At 39.2% G+C, this 20,065-nt stretch overlaps 2 protein-coding genes and 1 long non-coding RNA gene across 3 annotated transcripts in view; 2 read left to right on the forward strand and 1 right to left on the reverse strand.

Annotated features, from left to right (window-relative positions):
- Nucleotides 1-1,295: 1,295 nt before the first annotated feature.
- LOC117336549 (3'-5' ssDNA/RNA exonuclease TatD-like) lies at nucleotides 1,296-1,985 on the forward strand. Its single transcript, XM_033897161.1, has one exon. The coding sequence runs from the start codon at nucleotides 1,296-1,298 to the stop codon at nucleotides 1,983-1,985; it is 690 nt and encodes a 229-aa protein (XP_033753052.1).
- Nucleotides 1,986-2,672: 687 nt separating this feature from the next.
- On the reverse strand, nucleotides 2,673-11,038 carry LOC117335550. The gene is made up of 3 exons (XR_004534446.1): nucleotides 11,027-11,038; nucleotides 4,300-4,301; nucleotides 2,673-3,060 (listed from the first exon to the last, which is right to left on the reverse strand). It is a non-coding gene; the product is annotated as an uncharacterized LOC117335550 (long non-coding RNA).
- LOC117335548 overlaps nucleotides 4,199-20,065 on the forward strand; it is a 73,979-nt gene continuing 58,112 nt past the window's right edge. The window contains exon 1 of the mRNA XM_033895620.1: nucleotides 4,199-4,687. Coding sequence (XP_033751511.1) covers nucleotides 4,569-4,687 — 119 coding nt within the window. The 5' untranslated portion in view covers nucleotides 4,199-4,568. The remainder of the gene's footprint in view (nucleotides 4,688-20,065) is intronic.

Raw genomic sequence — 20,065 nt, forward strand, 5'->3', positions numbered from 1 at the left:
ACCGGACCTGCCTTCTGGGGAGACAGAATCTGATCCCCGGGAGGCCAGTCCAGAGCCCCGACTGTATCCCCGGGGGATACCCTTCAGGACTGCTGATCGCCCGGACGGGCCACTGGCTGTCCCGAAGGTGCCCCTAGGGGTACCGCTGGCCACCCTTAGGTTCATGGAGGAAATAAAGGCCACCGCGGTTCCATTGGAACCCCGCGTGGCACCTTCCACGAGCCACCCCACATCCGGTCCAGTTCTCTCGACCCCTGCGGAGAAAGCATCCCTGCTGATACCCGGGGTGATCCCTGCGGGAGCCGAGGGGACATCTACACCAGGAAGCGCTTCATGGGGATGGGGGGACACCGACCGTGTCCTCCACCCTAGGAAGAGGAGGAGATCCCGGAGGAGGCGGGCTAACACCCCCAAATCCGGGCTCCCCGCTTCAGAGTCTCCCCTATCCAGCCCTCCCATGCAGGGAGGGGGATTAGGAGAGACTCCGGGCCCAAAACGACCTTTGCCCTCGCTGGGCCGCCCTCCTATACAAGGAGGGGGTTCAGCGAAGACGCACAAGCGAAATCAACAGCGGGCCCGTAAACGGGAGAGGGAGGCCGCGTCCGATGCGCAGTTTGGCTTCGCCGTTAAGCCTACAGCATTGCCGGCGACCTCCCTAGCCGGGAAGCGCCCAGAATGGCCTCTGGGATCCCGGCCGCGCCCTGCAAACACCGACGGTGATTCAGTCACCGTCCGTGTCTGCCAGGATGGCGAGTTGTGCCCCCTTTGCGGAAGGGAGGTGACCAACCTGCGGTCCCACGCGCTGGAAGTTCATGCGCTCAGGCCCACGATTGCGGGTGCGAGGAGGTCGGGGAGCTGTTAGGCCTGATTAAGGGCCTACACCTCCCTACAGAGGAGGGGCCTTCCGGGGGATTCTCTTTGCGAGAAGGGGAGGTGGCAGAGGCCATCAACTCCGAATTCCAAGATCCCCGGGATGTCTCCCCCTCGCCTCCTCGGTCCGTTGGGAGTCTCCTCTATTGGAGGCTCCAACTGACCATATTGGGCAAGATACCCCCACGCCTGAGGGAGGGCTACCGTGAGTCCGGGCGCTTTCTGGTCCCGGGCTCCGGTGTCCCCTCGGCTAGATCTTCCCGAGTGGCAGTCTATGACTGCCACTTCCACCTCGACGCTCTCCTAGCTCGGACGGGAGGCAGGTCTTTTGCCGAGTTGGAGAGAGCTGAGGATGGAGGGGGGAAGGCAGAGATCACCCTACTCGGGGGGTAGCTAACTACGCCTACCCGAGGGGTTGGTCACTGATGAGGACGCAGGTCCAGGGAGATACCAGGATCGTGGTATCCGTGGGCCTGCACCCTCATCAGGTGGGGGAGGGCCAGCACCTTCTACCATTTCTAAGGTGTTTGGACAACTCGGCCTGCGGGGCGTTTGGGGAGGTCGGAATAGACCTCACCACCAACTGCACCTGCCGGCCGAGATGCAGAGATCCAGTCGCCTGCAGGAGGGGTCAAACGGAAGGTCAGGAGGTCGTTTTGACCACGGTCCTTCAAAGGGCAGTGGTCAAGGCCTCCCTACCGTTGGTCCTTCACTGCAGGGATGGGGGAAGCGGCCAAGCGGCCGCTTCGGCCCTGAAATGTATTCGCCAGGTGCCCGGCGCCACCGAGCTTGTGATGCATTGGCACTGTTTCACAGGATCGGTGGAACAGGTGCAGGAATGGGAGAGGTACCTCCCAAACCTGTACCTGGGGGTGACGGCTCTGTCCCTCAGGACCGAAGCCTCTCGTCGGGCCTTGAGGGAGCATGACTCCGGTAGACTGCTGTTGGAGTCAGATGCTCCCTATCTGGTACCTTCTGGGGCAGGGGAGGGGCCCAACACTCCCTGGCTCCTGGGGCACGTGCTTCGGGAGTTGGCTGGTTTAAGGGGGGAGAACCCAGGCCAGCTGGCGGTGGTACTTAACACCAACGCCAGGAGGGTTTACTCCCTCCCGTAGAGCCGCCCCTCAGGAGGTTCTATCAATCAGTTCCAGTAAGTATGCCAACTACGCCCCTACGGGGGACGTCTAGACCAACAGCCACTATAGGGTCTTATAATGGATTTTCTTGAACTTCAAAGTATCTCCCTTTACGAAGGGAGGGGGAAGTTATAATGGGTTTTTTTTTAAACTAATAATGGTAATAATGTTACAGTACAATTACAGTAAGGACATAAAATTAGGGTAAATTAAGGTTGTTCAGGGAACCCCTGGGGTAACTCAGGCTGGGGCCTTCGGAACAACCTCAATAGTCTGTAATTAAGGGGGGAAAAAATAAGCGTAGTTGTTCAAGGATCCCCCGGGGTAACTCGGGCTGGGGCCTTCGGAACAGCTCTCAAATCTCACCCCTAGAGTATAAAATTATAGGTGTCCGCTCAAACGGAGCAGGATTGATAGTTAGGGAATTGGGGAGTAAGAGTTCCCCGCCACCCGTCGTCTATATGGCAGTTATGTCTAGAATTGCCAATAAAGAAGAACGAAATACGTTAGAAAATAAACAATAGTTCCCCTCTTTTTCTCATATACCCTAGGTAATATGATAGGGCTTAAAATAAATTATACCAATATAAAATTCCATGAAGGGAACGGTTCAAAATAAGTAACGTTCTCATTCATGGGTAAAACTAAAGTTTAGCTTAAGGGGGCTCGTACCACTTGTTCCTCACGGGAGATTCCTCGACCCGGACACCCACAGGCTAACCTTGGACCCATGAGCATCCTGAACGACTCCTCTCCACCTGTTCGCCCTGAGGAACCAACGTCCAGAAGGGGGCCTTCATAAAACGGGGAGGAGTGTAGTGAAAATCCAAGGAGAGTGATCTCCCTTGGTAGGAACTCGCTCCGTGCACGAGCTGGAGGTGCGCTCGTATGTAATCCCGCGAAGTGACGGAGAGCGCCCTCTTTATCTCAAACCACCGAACAGGCAAGACAAACCAAACGTGAGTACTCACTGTATTGTATGGTTTTGGGATACGGGAGCATTCATTAGTCTTCTAGAGAAGGCTGGTGATAACCCACACCAGTTTCCTCTACACTATCTATTTAAAAGTACGCGACACCAGCGAGAACTACCCAATATGTCCGATAATTATTAAACCCGTATTCACTTAACAATGTGACGCTTAGTTAAGTATCAGACGACTTTTGACTAATTTGTGTGTAATCAACCCAGTTCTTGTGATCACTGCTTAATACGTAAATGTGTATGTAATTAATAACATGCATCTTTCAATGAGTCGTCGTTTCATGTAACGGTGCTACAAAGGTATATACAATGTATGTCTCTGGTTTAATTACCGATCATGAATTTATTACATGTATTTGAGATCAATTAATTATCGTATCACGTAATGTATGATTGTGCATAAATTCTGTAACATTTAGGTCGTAGAGAAAAAGCAATGTACCGTTATAAAAACAAAAGCTACACATTGTAACACAGGTAAACACCCGGGGCTATGACCCGGCAGCGGTCGCTATGACTACGCACAGTGTCAAGCGATAGTTTGTACAGCTGTCGACACGGGTGACTTGCCCCGACATTTTTTTCTCCTCGTGGTGAAAAAATCGTCCGGATTATTGAGGGAAATTTACTAATGAAAAGTACGTTCCGTTCCCAAAATGGGCTTCCGGAATCGGAATCCGAATTTCCGGACTGGTGAGTACAAATAACGTTACGGAAATCCGTTCCCGTGCATTTTCGTCCGGACTGTGAGTTTTCCGGACTATCGGCGTCCGGATTATCGCGGGTCCACTGTATATATTTTATCATTTAACTCGTTTTTCGTAATTTTGAAATTGATATGTTACGAAAACATAGAGCGGGTTTTAAAGATAAGACATGCGTGTACTTTTATTAATACTTTCACACACTAACCTGACTATATATACGGTGGTCACTCAGATATACATACCACTGTCAATTTGTACCTATTGTTATCGTTTCTACAAACATTTAGACACCTCTATGTGAGCAAAATTTAGGAAAGTCTGGGCGTTTACTTGCAACAGTTAACCATTCTCATTTAAAATTCACGCTGAATGGAGTACTTCCTATATGTGAGTGTCCTTGTTTGTATGTATCGTGATATTGTGTATACTATAAAGTGTACTACTTTACTATAAGTTATACAGCTTTTATCAGCTTTAGCAGCAATAGACGAGCGCCTGAACTTAAAATACAAATAATGGAGTTGCGTTCATCACAATAATTGGGAAAGTGTTTATATGTACTCCAGGTGTCTCGACCTACTCTCAATACGGATCTCTGGACGCCTTTAGGGTTTTATTGACTGTACGTCACGGTGTTTGCGTCAATAGGCGTTCTTACCAACAACAACAAGTAAGAAATAGCTACAGTATTAACACGGCGTGACGACGGACGAGCGGTACTTTGGAAATAAATGCGTGATAGACTGTGTCTGACTGACCAAATTAAGATGACATACAGTGATTATTGTTAATACTCTCACATATATTTGTTAGGTGTTTTGGTGTTTATTTCTGACAGCCTCGGGGACAGCAAGGTGAATTCATAGATTTATGGAGAGGTTGATCGGAACCGTCTTGCTGGCGTGGACAGTGGTCATCCTGGTTACTACAAAGAGGTGTGATGCAATAGACTTCCCCCATCCGTACTCGCTGTTTATTAACAGCCCAGGGTAAGTTAATCTTTACTTTATCTAAAAATCCATGAATATGGTGTCACATATCACTCATCTGTCTTGTTTACATTTCAACTATAATTCCAAACTTTCACTTTAGTGAAATAGCACTATTTTGTCGGTCAACAACGGAAAAGCGTTTTGCCAACAAATCGGATTAATGGAGCGCTTGAGGGGAGAAAACCGACGGGCGTGATCAATCCGTATCTTTACGTCCGTTCGGGGAATCAAACCCTGGCTGAATATCTGAAAGCCGAGTGGAGCCACTGCGCCACCCGATCAGTCTTTTACTTCTTTCAAATATATCTTTTTTAAGAGTGAGGGCAGTGAAGGAAAGAATCGAAAGATGGGTCAGTTTAGATATTGACACAGGGGACTGTAACATAACATGTAGACTTCTCTGTCAATATTACACGAGGACAGAGAAATATCCTCGTAGTTCACGTGGGACAGGGAATACTCTTGTATTCTATATTCTATATATATAGTACATGGGGGACAGGTACATACTCTTGTCTTCTATATATATATATATATATATACAGTAGTACACGGAGGGACAGGTACATACCCTTGTCTTCTATATATATATATATATACAGTAGTACACGGGGGACAGGTATACCCTTGTCTTCTATATATATATATACACAGTAGTACACGGGGGGACAGGTACATACCCTTGTCTTCTATATATATATATATATACAGTAGTACACGGGGGACAGGTACATACCCTTGTCTTCTATATATATATATATACAGTAGTACACGGGGGACAGGTACATACCCTTGTCTTCTATATATATATATATATATTTACAGTAGTACACGGGGGGACAGGTACATACCCCCGTCTTCTATATATATATATATATATATATACAGTAGTACACGGGGGGACAGGTACATACCCTTGTCTTCTATATATATATATATATATATATATATATATACAGTAGTACACGGGGGGACAGGTACATACCCTTGTCTTCTATATATATATATACAGTAGTACACGGGGGGACAGGTACATACCCTTGTCTTCTATATATATATATACAGTAGTACACGGGGACAGGTACATACCCTTGTCTTCTATATATATATATATATATATATATATACAGTAGTACACGGAGGACAGGGAATCCTTGTCATCTCTATATCTGGAATACATGGGAGAGGAAGGTAGCCTTGTCTTCTCTACATATAGTACACGGGGTCTATTACATAGGGGACTGTTACATGACAATTTGCTCTCTATATATCGCACAGGAAACTGTAACATGATATCGTAATCTTTATATACCACACGGGATTGTAACATGACATTGCTCTATATATTACACAGGGGGTTTTAATATGACATTATATTCTCTATATATTACACAGGGGACTGTAACATGGCATTATCTTCTCTTTATATTACAGAATACCGTAACATGACATTGTCTTCTTTATATAGTTATCATAGTTTTTGTTATGGTTTGTACCTGTAATTGATAATCGAGACAGCGTAGTAAGTTCGATGTTCATTTATTGAGGTCTCAGCTTAAAGTGAGGAGCTGAACTGGTGACGCTAACTTACTCAGGTGCCCAAAATCACGACGAGGTTCCCGAAGGGTTATTTTCGGGGGTTACCTATAAAGACGTATGGAATTTACCTGTGAGTGGCCTCGTGATAGCCCTTGGGGCAGGTTGACACAAAACACCAACTTGACAGGATGGTTACGTAAGATAATATTAGCCCTAATTGATTTAAACTTAACCAGTAATTCTTCAACCAATAGTGGAATATCAGAACCGGTCCGAACCTAATTACTGGACTGACATGACAAAAGGTATTACCAGAAATTAACAGAGTCGCCAAACTATACAAATAATAAGACTGTTCTAACCATAAATCTTGTTTGTCAAACTGTATTACAGCTCGAGTCTTGAAATTGTAGCATTATTTAATTTGGGTCTTATTTATTTTGCCTAAACTTGTTTCCAAAGGTAAGAAATAAGACTAAAACTAAAATGTTTCTAAATGAAAGAAATCTCAATTTTATTACAATAAACAAATTTATGTATGATTTTATGTAGTTTTTATGTAGTTATGATATATTACACGAGGGATTGTAACATGATATCGTCTTCTTTATATATTACACAGAGGACAGTACCATGACTGTATCTTCTTTTTATCTTTTTTACCTCTATAAAAAAACCTACAATATCGACCTCGACACATATTACAGTATTGATAAAATATATGCGTAGTATTATATGTATGGTAGTATTTTTGGTTTTCCATCAGCGCCGTACCGGCTTATCTAAATACGCGCCATCAAACGCATCTGACCGACTTCTTTAGTAATTGATTTTAAATGACAGAAAATAGATTTTTTCGCCATGCAAGTCCGAGCATGTCCTAACCACAGAGGTTCATTTAAACATCACAGTTTACTACGTTAACCTAAGATGACGATAATATATCAAAACATTACGTGCTTTTTTTTCTCACTGCCTTTTTATGGTGAATGAAGGGGCCGCGGTGGCCGAGTGGTTAAGGTGTCCTGACACTTTATCACTAGCCCTCCACCTCTGGGTTGCGAGTTCGAAACCTACGTGTGGGCAGTTGTCAGGTACTGATCGTATGCCGGTGGTTTTTCTCCGGGTACTCCGGCTTTCCTCCACCTCCAAAACCTGGCACGTCCTTAAATGACCCTGGCTGTTAATAGGACGTTTAACAAAAACAAACCAAACCCATTATGGTGAATGACGTGAATGTCCCTGAATCAACCATTGCTGACTCTACCTCATTACATTTGGTTACATTAAATCAGTCGATTAAGAGATACAAGTGTCTTTTGACAATGTTGAAAAGTTTTCCTGGTACATGTATATTCATTGGATGTAGTTGACGGTAAACTTTTTTTTCAGTTAAATGTAAGTACAGCTGTTCACTAGTTCCGCCTTGGGGTCGTACAGTGATTACCTGGGCTATCACAGCTATAACTATACTTTAAAGTGACTTTTACTGTAAAATCACATCAAATAACAAGTGACAACATGCGATCACCACCTACGCATTCAACATACATGTTTGACTGTTTTACGCATGACGGAATGTAAATGATAGCCGGACGTTCTATCGTGAACAATAGAGCTATCTAAACATTGCCGTTAGCATTAAATTATTAAAGGTGCGTAGCTGACAGGTGATTTGGTTTCATCCTGTTTCTCCCAGAACTGAAAAAAGTATATATCCTGGTTATCCCAAAAACTAATGTAAACAAAATAGGTGGATTGTTGTGTTAACGGGTAGGTTACCTGTCACACGTACAGGAACTTCAATGACCATGTTACATGTATAAGTATGCTGTCTATTACTAAATATATCAGTTAAAAAATAATTAAAATAAAAAATGATGTATATGGTATAATTTATGATAAATTTATGGAAAAGATGTTAAGTGCAAGACTTCTTTTAGATTGAGATCCAAATATTAATTTTATGTTCAGTTCAGTTCAGTTCTTTATTACTTTAAACCATTTGGTTTATCAGTACAGTGCATATATATACAGTGCAGACAGGAAAAACAATACCATATGTACAGACACACAACACACTCGCAGCGTACACGTTTGTATAGTGTAGAGAGACATCTCGATACAATATGTTCTCACATTAAGTTTCTATGTCACACATGTTTCAATATTCCCACCTTACACTATACGTTACTTACTTAATTTCTATGTCACACACAACGTTATAATATTCTCAATTTACATTTATACGTTACTTACTTAATTTTTCATTATTGTTCTCACAATATATTTATACTTTCCTTACAATACATTCATTTATTATACTCCATTATATTTAAACGTTAATCAATTTACATTCACTAATGTTCTTACATTACATCTACCCGTTTCTCACCTTACATTCATTAACCATCTCACAATACATTGAGACGTTATATTATATTATCTAATCTAATTATCATATTTAATACAACCACTGCTTCGATACTACATTAATATTATTACGATATAAGACTATTTGTGCTCGACTCTCTCGCTTTTAATTTTAAAATATTAATTTTATGTAGAAACATACTACACAGAGGGATTGAATTTAAAACGAAAACTAATAAGGCGATAAATCAATTAAAGGTATTAACATTTTAAATATAGTATGGTTATTTTAATATGTATATCTTCCATAATACAAATGATCAACTTCAGTAGAGATGTCGCTGAAGTCCAAGCTAAGTTATTCACAAGTCTTCTGAACAAAGATCTTTACAATGAAACGAATCTGAACATGTCTTACTATGGTGGATTGTTAGGGCCAAATATCAAATCTCACAATGTGATAATGCGACGTCGAGGAAGCTAAAAAAAAGTGATTTACCCTTCAGCGAACAATTTTCTGCTTCAAATATACAATCAATTTCGATAACTATTAATTTTAAAACATTTGTTGACGGGAAGTCGAGATGGACATAAAGCACGCGAAGTAATTTGTACAATGAACCGGTTGTTTTTATTATAATCACAGACCATTTAACATGAGTACCGATAATGGCTTCATGTTTCAATAGCAGAACACAGTCACAAAAACGTCAAAATGCATCCTGGTTTTGGCTGTGAGAGAGACCCTAAAAAATAATAATGAATTGCAAGTTTCTAATTGTGGTATATGAAAATCTACTCAAAATAAAAGTAGGTATCGTAAAAGGTTTTGACAAATCACAACACCCCTTCCATGCATTGTTCCGTTTTGACTATTCAAAGCACGCCATTCATGGTCGGTTTGCTTCTACGGAAATCGATTGTGGATGTTTGTACTATTATTAATAATACTATACAAAACATAAAGATGATATATAAGTGTAGTTGTTAAATTATTTTATTTTTATGATATTGTTCACTACTCAATAGACGACTTAACAAATATGTATAGATTGAAATGACCGTTTATTACAACATTTATAATCCAATATCAAAACTAAATAAGGGGAAAACTAGCCACAATACAGACTGTGATGTCAGTGAACCAATTTCAACCTTGTAACTTCAATTGGGTCACAGACATTGCAGTCTGCATCACCCACCCGCAGCAGTATGACATGTTAATGAGAACTATAATTTAATACAAACTAAAATAAAATTACATGCATTTTCCAACGCATACAATCTTAACATATATACATTAGATACAGTGTTTATCATGTATATATATTTTGAACAGAGATGCATCATCCCATCCTCCAACTAATGTCACATGTGACAGCAAACATATGTCACAAAGGATTTTATGACATTTGAGATTGGAGGATCTTTCCTTTCAAAATAAAAGTCATGTTTCAACAAATAGCATGCTAAAAGATCAAATCAGTGAACTAAACAGACAACTGGACACAGTGCTATCCCAATCCACACCACCGTGCTGTACGTGCCCTGATTGTAATCCAAGGATTTTCGGACGATCAAGAGGACAAAACAGAAATAACGGACGCGGCAGATATTATAGTTAACCAAGTCGCGGGACGCGACTTATTCGAAGCCGGAGGAACTTGTCACAAAGGATTTTATGACTTTTGTGTTATTAGCGGACATTGATTTTACATTCCAATTTCATAAATCGGATGTTTCAACTGAATAATCATTTGCGTTTCTATCTACAAACTTTTGCTATTTAATCTTGCCCTAGCTGTGAAGTTATATATTCTAATTACATCTATTTATCCTTTGACTTTGACATATTCTATTTCTTTAGCCATTAATCGGATTATCTCAGTTGCAATATCATTTAATACGCGTGTCCATTTAGCTTTCGAAGTTACGTAACTGGTCTGATCAGGTATGACACGTAAGTCTCGGAACAAATGTGAGCTAATTATCTCGCTGTATGTTCTGACAAACAATGTTTTGACTAATATCTAATTTATTGTAACAATTGTAATTTAAGACTATGTATGAAATGTTTATGAGACAGATAGAATCCGGAGCTCGGACTATACAGGTTGGTTTTCGGATACTCCGGAAATCGCCTGCCGACTCTTTGAACGTTTGACTTATTAAATTTTATATTTGGACTACTGTTCACCATCTTTGGATTGTTATACTTTTTTCACAACAAAAACCTTGTGAAACATACATCATCTCTTGTGTCACTGTAATCTGTCCCTCTAAAGTCTTCTGTGTGTGATCAAATACAGTTTATGCACAGAAGTGCATCACTCCAAGTGCCCATATCCTATCTCGCTAATGTCCAAAATGTCCAAAACATCACTTTTGTGCATATAGGAAAGGCAGAGGTGCATCACCCCAGACCTTACCGCCATGGAAGATTGTAGTTAAGGAGGTCCATATTACTAAATTAAGTGCTCACGAATGTCCCTTGAACACCTTTATTTAAGCATTGAACGGCTTTCAGTTGGCATTCATATTGACTATGAATGCCAACTGAAAGCCGTTCAATGCTTATATTTACCATCTGCGATTTTTTATTTGTCGTGCGATTTTTTTTTTTTTTTTTTAAATTTTCAGTTGGCAGTTCATAAGCTGGTGAACTCGCAACTGAATTGGTAGGGTTATATAGTGGCAGTGCCATACAATGGTAAATATAATGTGATGAAAACCCTAAATAAAACTATATCCTTAGAATACAGACTGTAACTATAAGTAGGAGTCAGACAAACTAGCAAACTTAACAAATAATAAATCCGTGTACGAAGATACCATACATCCAACATACAGGATTAAGTAGCTGCATACATTGATAAAGCTAAAAGGGACAGTTTCAAAGTTTTTACAAAAGTGGCATGTGAAGCATTTTCACTCAGAAAATATGAATATATGACACAACGACGAACACCGCATCTGTAAATAGCGATACCATGTATACACTGGACAATATGTACAATCGGAGTGATGTGCGGTGGAGCCAGGGGTAAGTGTGAAAATGACCCTTGTACGATTAAAAAGTGATTTACAATCTTATCGAAATGTTAGAACCAGCAAAAAAGAACTGAATATCATCAAGAGTCAAAATGTTGTGCTAGCCTGGAGCCATTCACAAGAAGGTATGAAAAGCCAATAAATACTTTCCTTAAATGTTAATTGTTCATAATGCAATAAACCAATATTTGCTAATTTAACAACCAACATGTAAAATGTACATGTGTAAAATCAACTTTGTAATTGGGAGACGAGTAGCAGTTTTACCATGACTTTGTAGTTCTGTTATTATATTTTTGATAGCAACAAACTGAGTTGGATTGAGCTAATGACAGATACATAAGAGATAATCGTACAATTCGCAAGACTGGTCTGAACAAGATATGCTTTAAATAAGGCCAATTGTTCACAACTATTGTGTATGAGACTTGGTACATGTTAAATCAACTAACACTTGACGAAGAAGATGGAAAGCTCTTTAAGCTTTAAGAAAAAATATGCGACGTTCCGACGCATTTTGTCAACTTTATCAACCGGCAACCTAGCCACCATTGTCATGGTATCGAGCTCTTTACCTAGAAATGTAAGGCACTGCTGGCTTAGAAACAAATCAAAACAAAATCGTCTAGCACGTAAACTATGCCTGATACTTGAAAATGGTTCTCCATTATCCAATACAACATTGTACTGAATTTGAATTTCTCAAAATGTTGACAAGAAATTGTGCATATTATCTACTTTCATGCCCAACAGCTAATAGTCCTCAGAATAAACTGGAATTATCTGAAATGCTGACTCGATGTCTGTTTTAGCTAATAAAGTACCATGACCATTTTTTTTTGAAAGGAATGAAGGCCTTTACAAATTTTACAGGCAGCAGAAAGTTACAGATGCTTTTGTTACAAAAACCTTTGTTGCGAAAGGCATAGCAAATTTTGCTCAGAGACCCAAACTGACTCGAAACGTATTGACCAGAAGAGTTTTGCCAGTTATTAATAACTGTAAATGATATCAAGATATAACTCGGACACCACCTGGTCCCAAGGGAGACTATCAGGGTGTGCCTGCCTCCATTTTTGAAACGTGGAATCGTAATCAATAGCAGCGACATAACTTTTGGGAATGGTCTGAATAGTACGTGCATGCTTCCTAAGTGAAGCAGACATAGCTGGTTTGGCACCAGTGAGAATAGCACAAACATTTGAAATGTACTCTGCCACTGATCCGATAATAGATTGGAGTAGATTCATTTTTTGGAACTAGTGACAATGTATTTGCTTGAAACACGATATCAAAATTTTCTGATTTATTGGGACTGATTTGGGTCCAAATTCAATGTATTGATCTGATTTAATTTGTTCTTTGATTCTTGAATCCACAAATCCACACATGCGTCAAGAGTGTGGGGGATGCTGCTGAATGACTTGTGGTGTATCAGAACGTGTAGTCCGACTTGGCTGCGTGGCATTCCTTGTCCCTCTTGTTGTGATGAGGTGGTGATCAGTTGCCGCTTTTCTTCGAACTAAAGGCATTGTGCTAAAAAAAAAAACAATGAATGATAATTCACATAGAAGCTGTTAATATAATGTTGACCTGAAGTGCACTGAAGAGACATGATTTATGGCCTCAATTTAGCATGACTTGACCCGAAAACTAAATGGCATAACAAGTAACTTGACAGACTCACATGAGCTTTACCAAATTGGCAGTAATTTATTGACATAATGTACAAATGTCACTAATAAATAAAATTAGATTTGAATTATATTGAATCATATCAATTTGAATTGCAATTATTGTAGTATTTCGGGTTAAGTGTCACAGATTCGCTTAAAGTAATCCGCAAAGGCCATAAAACAACTACCACAAAGGCTGAACAGTTTAATGAAACCGCAAAGTCTGAACAGTTTAATCTAAGCCACAAAGGCTAAACAGTTTAATCTAAGCCACAAAGGCTAAAAGTTTAATCTAAGCCACAAAGGCTGAACAGTTTAATGTAAGCCACAAAGGCTAAACAGTTTAATGTAAGCCACAAAGTCTGAAAAGTTTAATCTAAGCCACAAAGTCTGAACAGTTTAATGTAAGCCACAAAGGCTGAACAGTTTAATGTAAGCCACAAAGGCTAAACAGTTTAATGTAAGCCACAAAGGCTAAACAGTTTAATGTAAGCCACAAAGGCTAAACAGTTTAATGTAAGCCACAAAGGCTAAACAGTTTAATCTAAGCCACAAAGGCTGAAAAGTTTAATGTAAGCCACAAAGGCTGAAAAGTTTAATGTTAGCCACAAAGGCTGAACAGTTTAATGTAAGCCACAAAGGCTGAACAGTTTAATGTAAGCCACAAAGGCTAAACAGTTTAATGTAAGCCACAAAGGCTAAACAGTTTAATCTAAGCCACAAAGGCTGAAAAGTTTAATGTAAGCCACAAAGGCTGAAAAGTTTAATGTTAGCCACAAAGGCTGAACAGTTTAATGTAAGCCACAAAGTCTGAACAGTTTAATCTAAGCCACAAAGTCTGAACAGTTTAATCTAAGCCACAAAGTCTGAACAGTTTAATCTAAGCCACAAAGGCTAAAAGTTTAATGTAAGCCACAAAGGCTAAACAGTTTAATGTAAGCCACAAAGGCTGAACAGTTTAATGTAAGCCACAAAGGCTGAACAGTTTAATGTAAGCCACAAAGGCTAAACAGTTTAATCTAAGCCACAAAGGCTAAACAGTTTAATGTAAGCCACAAAGTCTGAACAGTTTAATGTAAGCCACAAAGGCTAAACAGTTTAATGTAAGCCACAAAGGCTAAACAGTTTAATGTAAGCCACAAAGGCTGAACAGTTTAATGTAAGCCACAAAGGCTGGACAGTTTAATGTAAGCCACAAAGGCTAAACAGTTTAATCTAAGCCACAAAGGCTAAAAGTTTAATGTAAGCCACAAAGTCTGAACAGTTTAATGTAAGCCACAAAGGCTAAACAGTTTAATGTAAGCCACAAAGGCTAAACAGTTTAATGTAAGCCACAAAGGCTAAACAGTTTAATGTAAGCCACAAAGTCTGAACAGTTTAATGTAAGCCACAAAGGCTAAACAGTTTAATGTAAGCCACAAAGGCTAAACAGTTTAATGTAAGCCACAAAGTCTGAACAGTTTAATCTAAGCCACAAAGTCTGAACAGTTTAATCTAAGCCACAAAGGCTAAAAGTTTAATGTAAGCCAAAAAGGCTAAACAGTTTAATGTAAGCCACAAAGGCTAAACAGTTTAATCTAAGCCACAAAGTCTGAACAGTTTAATCTAAGCCACAAAGGCTGAACAGTTTAATCTAAGCCACAAAGGCTAAACAGTTTAATCTAAGCCACAAAGGCTGAACAGTTTAATCTAAGCCACAAAGGCTAAACAGTTTAATGTAAGCCACAAAGTCTGAAAAGTTTAATCTAAGCCACAAAGGCTGAACAGTTTAATGTAAGCCACAAAGTCTGAACAGTTTAATGTTAGCCACAAAGGCTGAACAGTTTAATGTAAGCCACAAAGGCTAAACAGTTTAATGTAAGCCACAAAGTCTGAACAGTTTAATGTAAGCCACAAAGGCTAAACAGTTTAATGTAAGCCACAAAGGCTAAACAGTTTAATGTAAGCCACAAAGTCTGAACAGTTTAATCTAAGCCACAAAGTCTGAACAGTTTAATCTAAGCCACAAAGGCTAAAAGTTTAATGTAAGCCAAAAAGGCTAAACAGTTTAATGTAAGCCACAAAGGCTAAACAGTTTAATCTAAGCCACAAAGTCTGAACAGTTTAATCTAAGCCACAAAGGCTGAACAGTTTAATCTAAGCCACAAAGGCTAAACAGTTTAATCTAAGCCACAAAGGCTGAACAGTTTAATCTAAGCCACAAAGGCTAAACAGTTTAATGTAAGCCACAAAGTCTGAAAAGTTTAATCTAAGCCACAAAGGCTGAACAGTTTAATGTAAGCCACAAAGTCTGAACAGTTTAATGTTAGCCACAAAGGCTGAACAGTTTAATGTAAGCCACAAAGGCTAAACAGTTTAATGTAAGCCACAAAGGCTAAACAGTTTAATGTAAGCCACAAAGGCTAACAGTTTAATGTAAGCCACAAAGGCTGAACAGTTTAATGTAAGCCACAAAGTCTGAACAGTTTAATGTAAGCCACAAAGTCTGAACAGTTTAATGTAAGCCACAAAGGCTAAACAGTTTAATGTAAGCCACAAAGGCTGAACAGTTTAATCTAAGCCACAAAGGCTGAACAGTTTAATGTAAGCCACAAAGGCTAAACAGTTTAATGTAAGCCACAAAGGCTAAACAGTTTAATGTAAGCCACAAAGGCTAACAGTTTAATGTAAGCCACAAAGGCTGAACAGTTTAATGTAAGCCACAAAGTCTGAACAGTTTAATGTAAGCCACAAAGTCTGAAAAGTTTAATGTAAGCCACAAAGGCTGAACAGTTTAATGTAAGCCACAAAGGCTAAACAGTTTAATGTAAGCCACAAAGGCTAAACAGTTTAATCTAAGCCACAAAGTCTGAACAGTTTAATGTAAGCCACAAAGGCTGAACAGTTTAATGTAAGCCACAAAGGCTAAACAGTTTAATGTAAGCCACAAAGGCTGAACAGTTTAATGTAAGCCACAAAGGCTGAACAGTTTAATGTAAGCCACAAAGTCTGAACAGTTTAATGTAAGCCACAAAGTCTGAAAAGTTTAATGTAAGCCACAAAGGCTGAACAGTTTAATGTAAGCCACAAAGGCTAAAAGTTTAATGTAAGCCACAAAGGCTAAACAGTTTAATGTAAGCCACAAAGGCTAAACAGTTTAATCTAAGCCACAAAGGCTAAACAGTTTAATCTAAGCCACAAAGGCTGAACAGTTTAATGTAAGCCACAAAGGCTAAACAGTTTAATGTAAGCCACAAAGGCTGAACAGTTTAATCTAAGCCACAAAGTCTGAACAGTTTAATGTAAGCCACAAAGGCTGAACAGTTTAATGTAAGCCACAAAGGCTAAACAGTTTAATGTAAGCCACAAAGGCTAAACAGTTTAATGTAAGCCACAAAGGCTAAACAGTTTAATCTAAGCCACAAAGTCTGAACAGTTTAATGTAAGCCACAAAGGCTAAACAGTTTAATGTAAGCCACAAAGGCTAAACAGTTTAATGTAAGCCACAAAGGCTAAACAGTTTAATCTAAGCCACAAAGGCTAAACAGTTTAATGTAAGCCACAAAGGCTAAAAGTTTAATCTAAGCCACAAAGGCTAAACAGTTTAATCTAAGCCACAAAAGCTAAACAGTTTAATGTAAGCCACAAAGGCTAAACAGTTTAATGTAAGCCACAAAGGCTAAACAGTTTAATCTAAGCCACAAAGGCTAAACAGTTTAATGTAAGCCACAAAGGCTAAACAGTTTAATGTAAGCCACAAAGGCTAAACAGTTTAATCTAAGCCACAAAGGCTAAAAGTTTAATGTAAGCCACAAAGGCTAAACAGTTTAATCTAAGCCACAAAGGCTGAAAAGTTTAATGTAAGCCACAAAGGCTGAAAAGTTTAATGTTAGCCACAAAGGCTGAACAGTTTAATGTAAGCCACAAAGTCTGAACAGTTTAATCTAAGCCACAAAGTCTGAACAGTTTAATCTAAGCCACAAAGTCTGAACAGTTTAATCTAAGCCACAAAGGCTAAAAGTTTAATCTAAGCCACAAAGGCTAAACAGTTTAATGTAAGCCACAAAGGCTGAACAGTTTAATGTAAGCCACAAAGGCTGAACAGTTTAATGTAAGCCACAAAGGCTAAACAGTTTAATCTAAGCCACAAAGGCTAAACAGTTTAATGTAAGCCACAAAGTCTGAACAGTTTAATGTAAGCCACAAAGGCTAAACAGTTTAATGTAAGCCACAAAGGCTAAACAGTTTAATGTAAGCCACAAAGGCTGAACAGTTTAATGTAAGCCACAAAGGCTGAACAGTTTAATGTAAGCCACAAAGGCTAAACAGTTTAATCTAAGCCACAAAGGCTAAAAGTTTAATGTAAGCCACAAAGTCTGAACAGTTTAATGTAAGCCACAAAGGCTAAACAGTTTAATCTAAGCCACAAAGGCTAAACAGTTTAATGTAAGCCACAAAGGCTAAACAGTTTAATGTAAGCCACAAAGTCTGAACAGTTTAATGTAAGCCACAAAGGCTACACAGTTTAATGTAAGCCACAAAGGCTAAACATTTCAATGTAAGCCACAAAGTCTGAACAGTTTAATGTTAGCCACAAAGGCTGAACAGTTTAATGTAAGCCACAAAGGCTGAACAGTTTAATGTAAGCCACAAAGGCTAAACAGTTTAATCTAAGCCACAAAGGCTAAACAGTTTAATGTAAGCCACAAAGTCTGAACAGTTTAATGTAAGCCACAAAGGCTAAACAGTTTAATGTAAGCCACAAAGGCTAAACAGTTTAATGTAAGCCACAAAGGCTGAACAGTTTAATGTAAGCCACAAAGGCTGAACAGTTTAATGTAAGCCACAAAGGCTAAACAGTTTAATCTAAGCCACAAAGGCTAAAAGTTTAATGTAAGCCACAAAGTCTGAACAGTTTAATGTAAGCCACAAAGGCTAAACAGTTTAATCTAAGCCACAAAGGCTAAACAGTTTAATGTAAGCCACAAAGGCTAAACAGTTTAATGTAAGCCACAAAGTCTGAACAGTTTAATGTAAGCCACAAAGGCTACACAGTTTAATGTAAGCCACAAAGGCTAAACAGTTCAATGTAAGCCACAAAGTCTGAACAGTTTAATGTTAGCCACAAAGGCTGAACAGTTTAATGTAAGCCACAAAGTCTGAACAGTTTAATCTAAGCCACAAAGTCTGAACAGTTTAATCTAAGCCACAAAGTCTGAACAGTTTAATCTAAGCCACAAAGGCTAAAAGTTTAATGTAAGCCACAAAGGCTAAACAGTTTAATGTAAGCCACAAAGGCTAAACAGTTTAATCTAAGCCACAAAGTCTGAACAGTTTAATCTAAGCCACAAAGGCTGAACAGTTTAATCTAAGCCACAAAGGCTAAACAGTTTAATCTAAGCCACAAAGGCTGAACAGTTTAATCTAAGCCACAAAGGCTAAACAGTTTAATGTAAGCCACAAAGTCTGAAAAGTTTAATCTAAGCCACAAAGGCTGAACAGTTTAATGTAAGCCACAAAGTCTGAACAGTTTAATGTTAGCCACAAAGGCTGAACAGTTTAATGTAAGCCACAAAGGCTAAACAGTTTAATGTAAGCCACAAAGGCTAAACAGTTTAATGTAAGCCACAAAGGCTAACAGTTTAATGTAAGCCACAAAGGCTGAACAGTTTAATGTAAGCCACAAAGTCTGAACAGTTTAATGTAAGCCACAAAGTCTGAACAGTTTAATGTAAGCCACAAAGGCTAAACAGTTTAATGTAAGCCACAAAGGCTGAACAGTTTAATCTAAGCCACAAAGGCTGAACAGTTTAATGTAAGCCACAAAGGCTAAACAGTTTAATGTAAGCCACAAAGGCTAAACAGTTTAATGTAAGCCACAAAGGCTAACAGTTTAATGTAAGCCACAAAGGCTGAACAGTTTAATGTAAGCCACAAAGTCTGAACAGTTTAATGTAAGCCACAAAGTCTGAAAAGTTTAATGTAAGCCACAAAGGCTGAACAGTTTAATGTAAGCCACAAAGGCTAAAAGTTTAATGTAAGCCACAAAGGCTAAACAGTTTAATGTAAGCCACAAAGGCTAAACAGTTTAATCTAAGCCACAAAGGCTAAACAGTTTAATCTAAGCCACAAAGGCTGAACAGTTTAATGTAAGCCACAAAGGCTAAACAGTTTAATGTAAGCCACAAAGGCTGAACAGTTTAATCTAAGCCACAAAGTCTGAACAGTTTAATGTAAGCCACAAAGGCTGAACAGTTTAATGTAAGCCACAAAGGCTAAACAGTTTAATGTAAGCCACAAAGGCTAAACAGTTTAATGTAAGCCACAAAGGCTAAACAGTTTAATCTAAGCCACAAAGTCTGAACAGTTTAATGTAAGCCACAAAGGCTGAACAGTTTAATGTAAGCCACAAAGGCTAAACAGTTTAATGTAAGCCACAAAGTCTGAACAGTTTAATGTAAGCCACAAAGTCTGAACAGTTTAATGTAAGCCACAAAGGCTAAACAGTTTAATGTAAGCCACAAAGGCTGAACAGTTTAATCTAAGCCACAAAGGCTGAACAGTTTAATGTAAGCCACAAAGGCTAAACAGTTTAATGTAAGCCACAAAGGCTAAACAGTTTAATGTAAGCCACAAAGGCTAACAGTTTAATGTAAGCCACAAAGGCTGAACAGTTTAATGTAAGCCACAAATTTTGAACAGTTTAATGTAAGCCACAAAGGCTAAACAGTTTAATCTAAGCCACAAAGGCTGAACA

Source organism: Pecten maximus, chromosome 10, assembly GCF_902652985.1.
Source record: "Pecten maximus chromosome 10, xPecMax1.1, whole genome shotgun sequence".
Taxonomy (NCBI): Eukaryota; Metazoa; Mollusca; class Bivalvia; order Pectinida; family Pectinidae; genus Pecten; species Pecten maximus.

What these genes read in the sequence shown, in the direction of transcription:
- LOC117336549 (XM_033897161.1), top strand. Translation starts at nt 1,296, where the DNA reads ATGAGGACGCAGGTCCAGGGAGATACCAGGATCGTGGTATCCGTGGGC.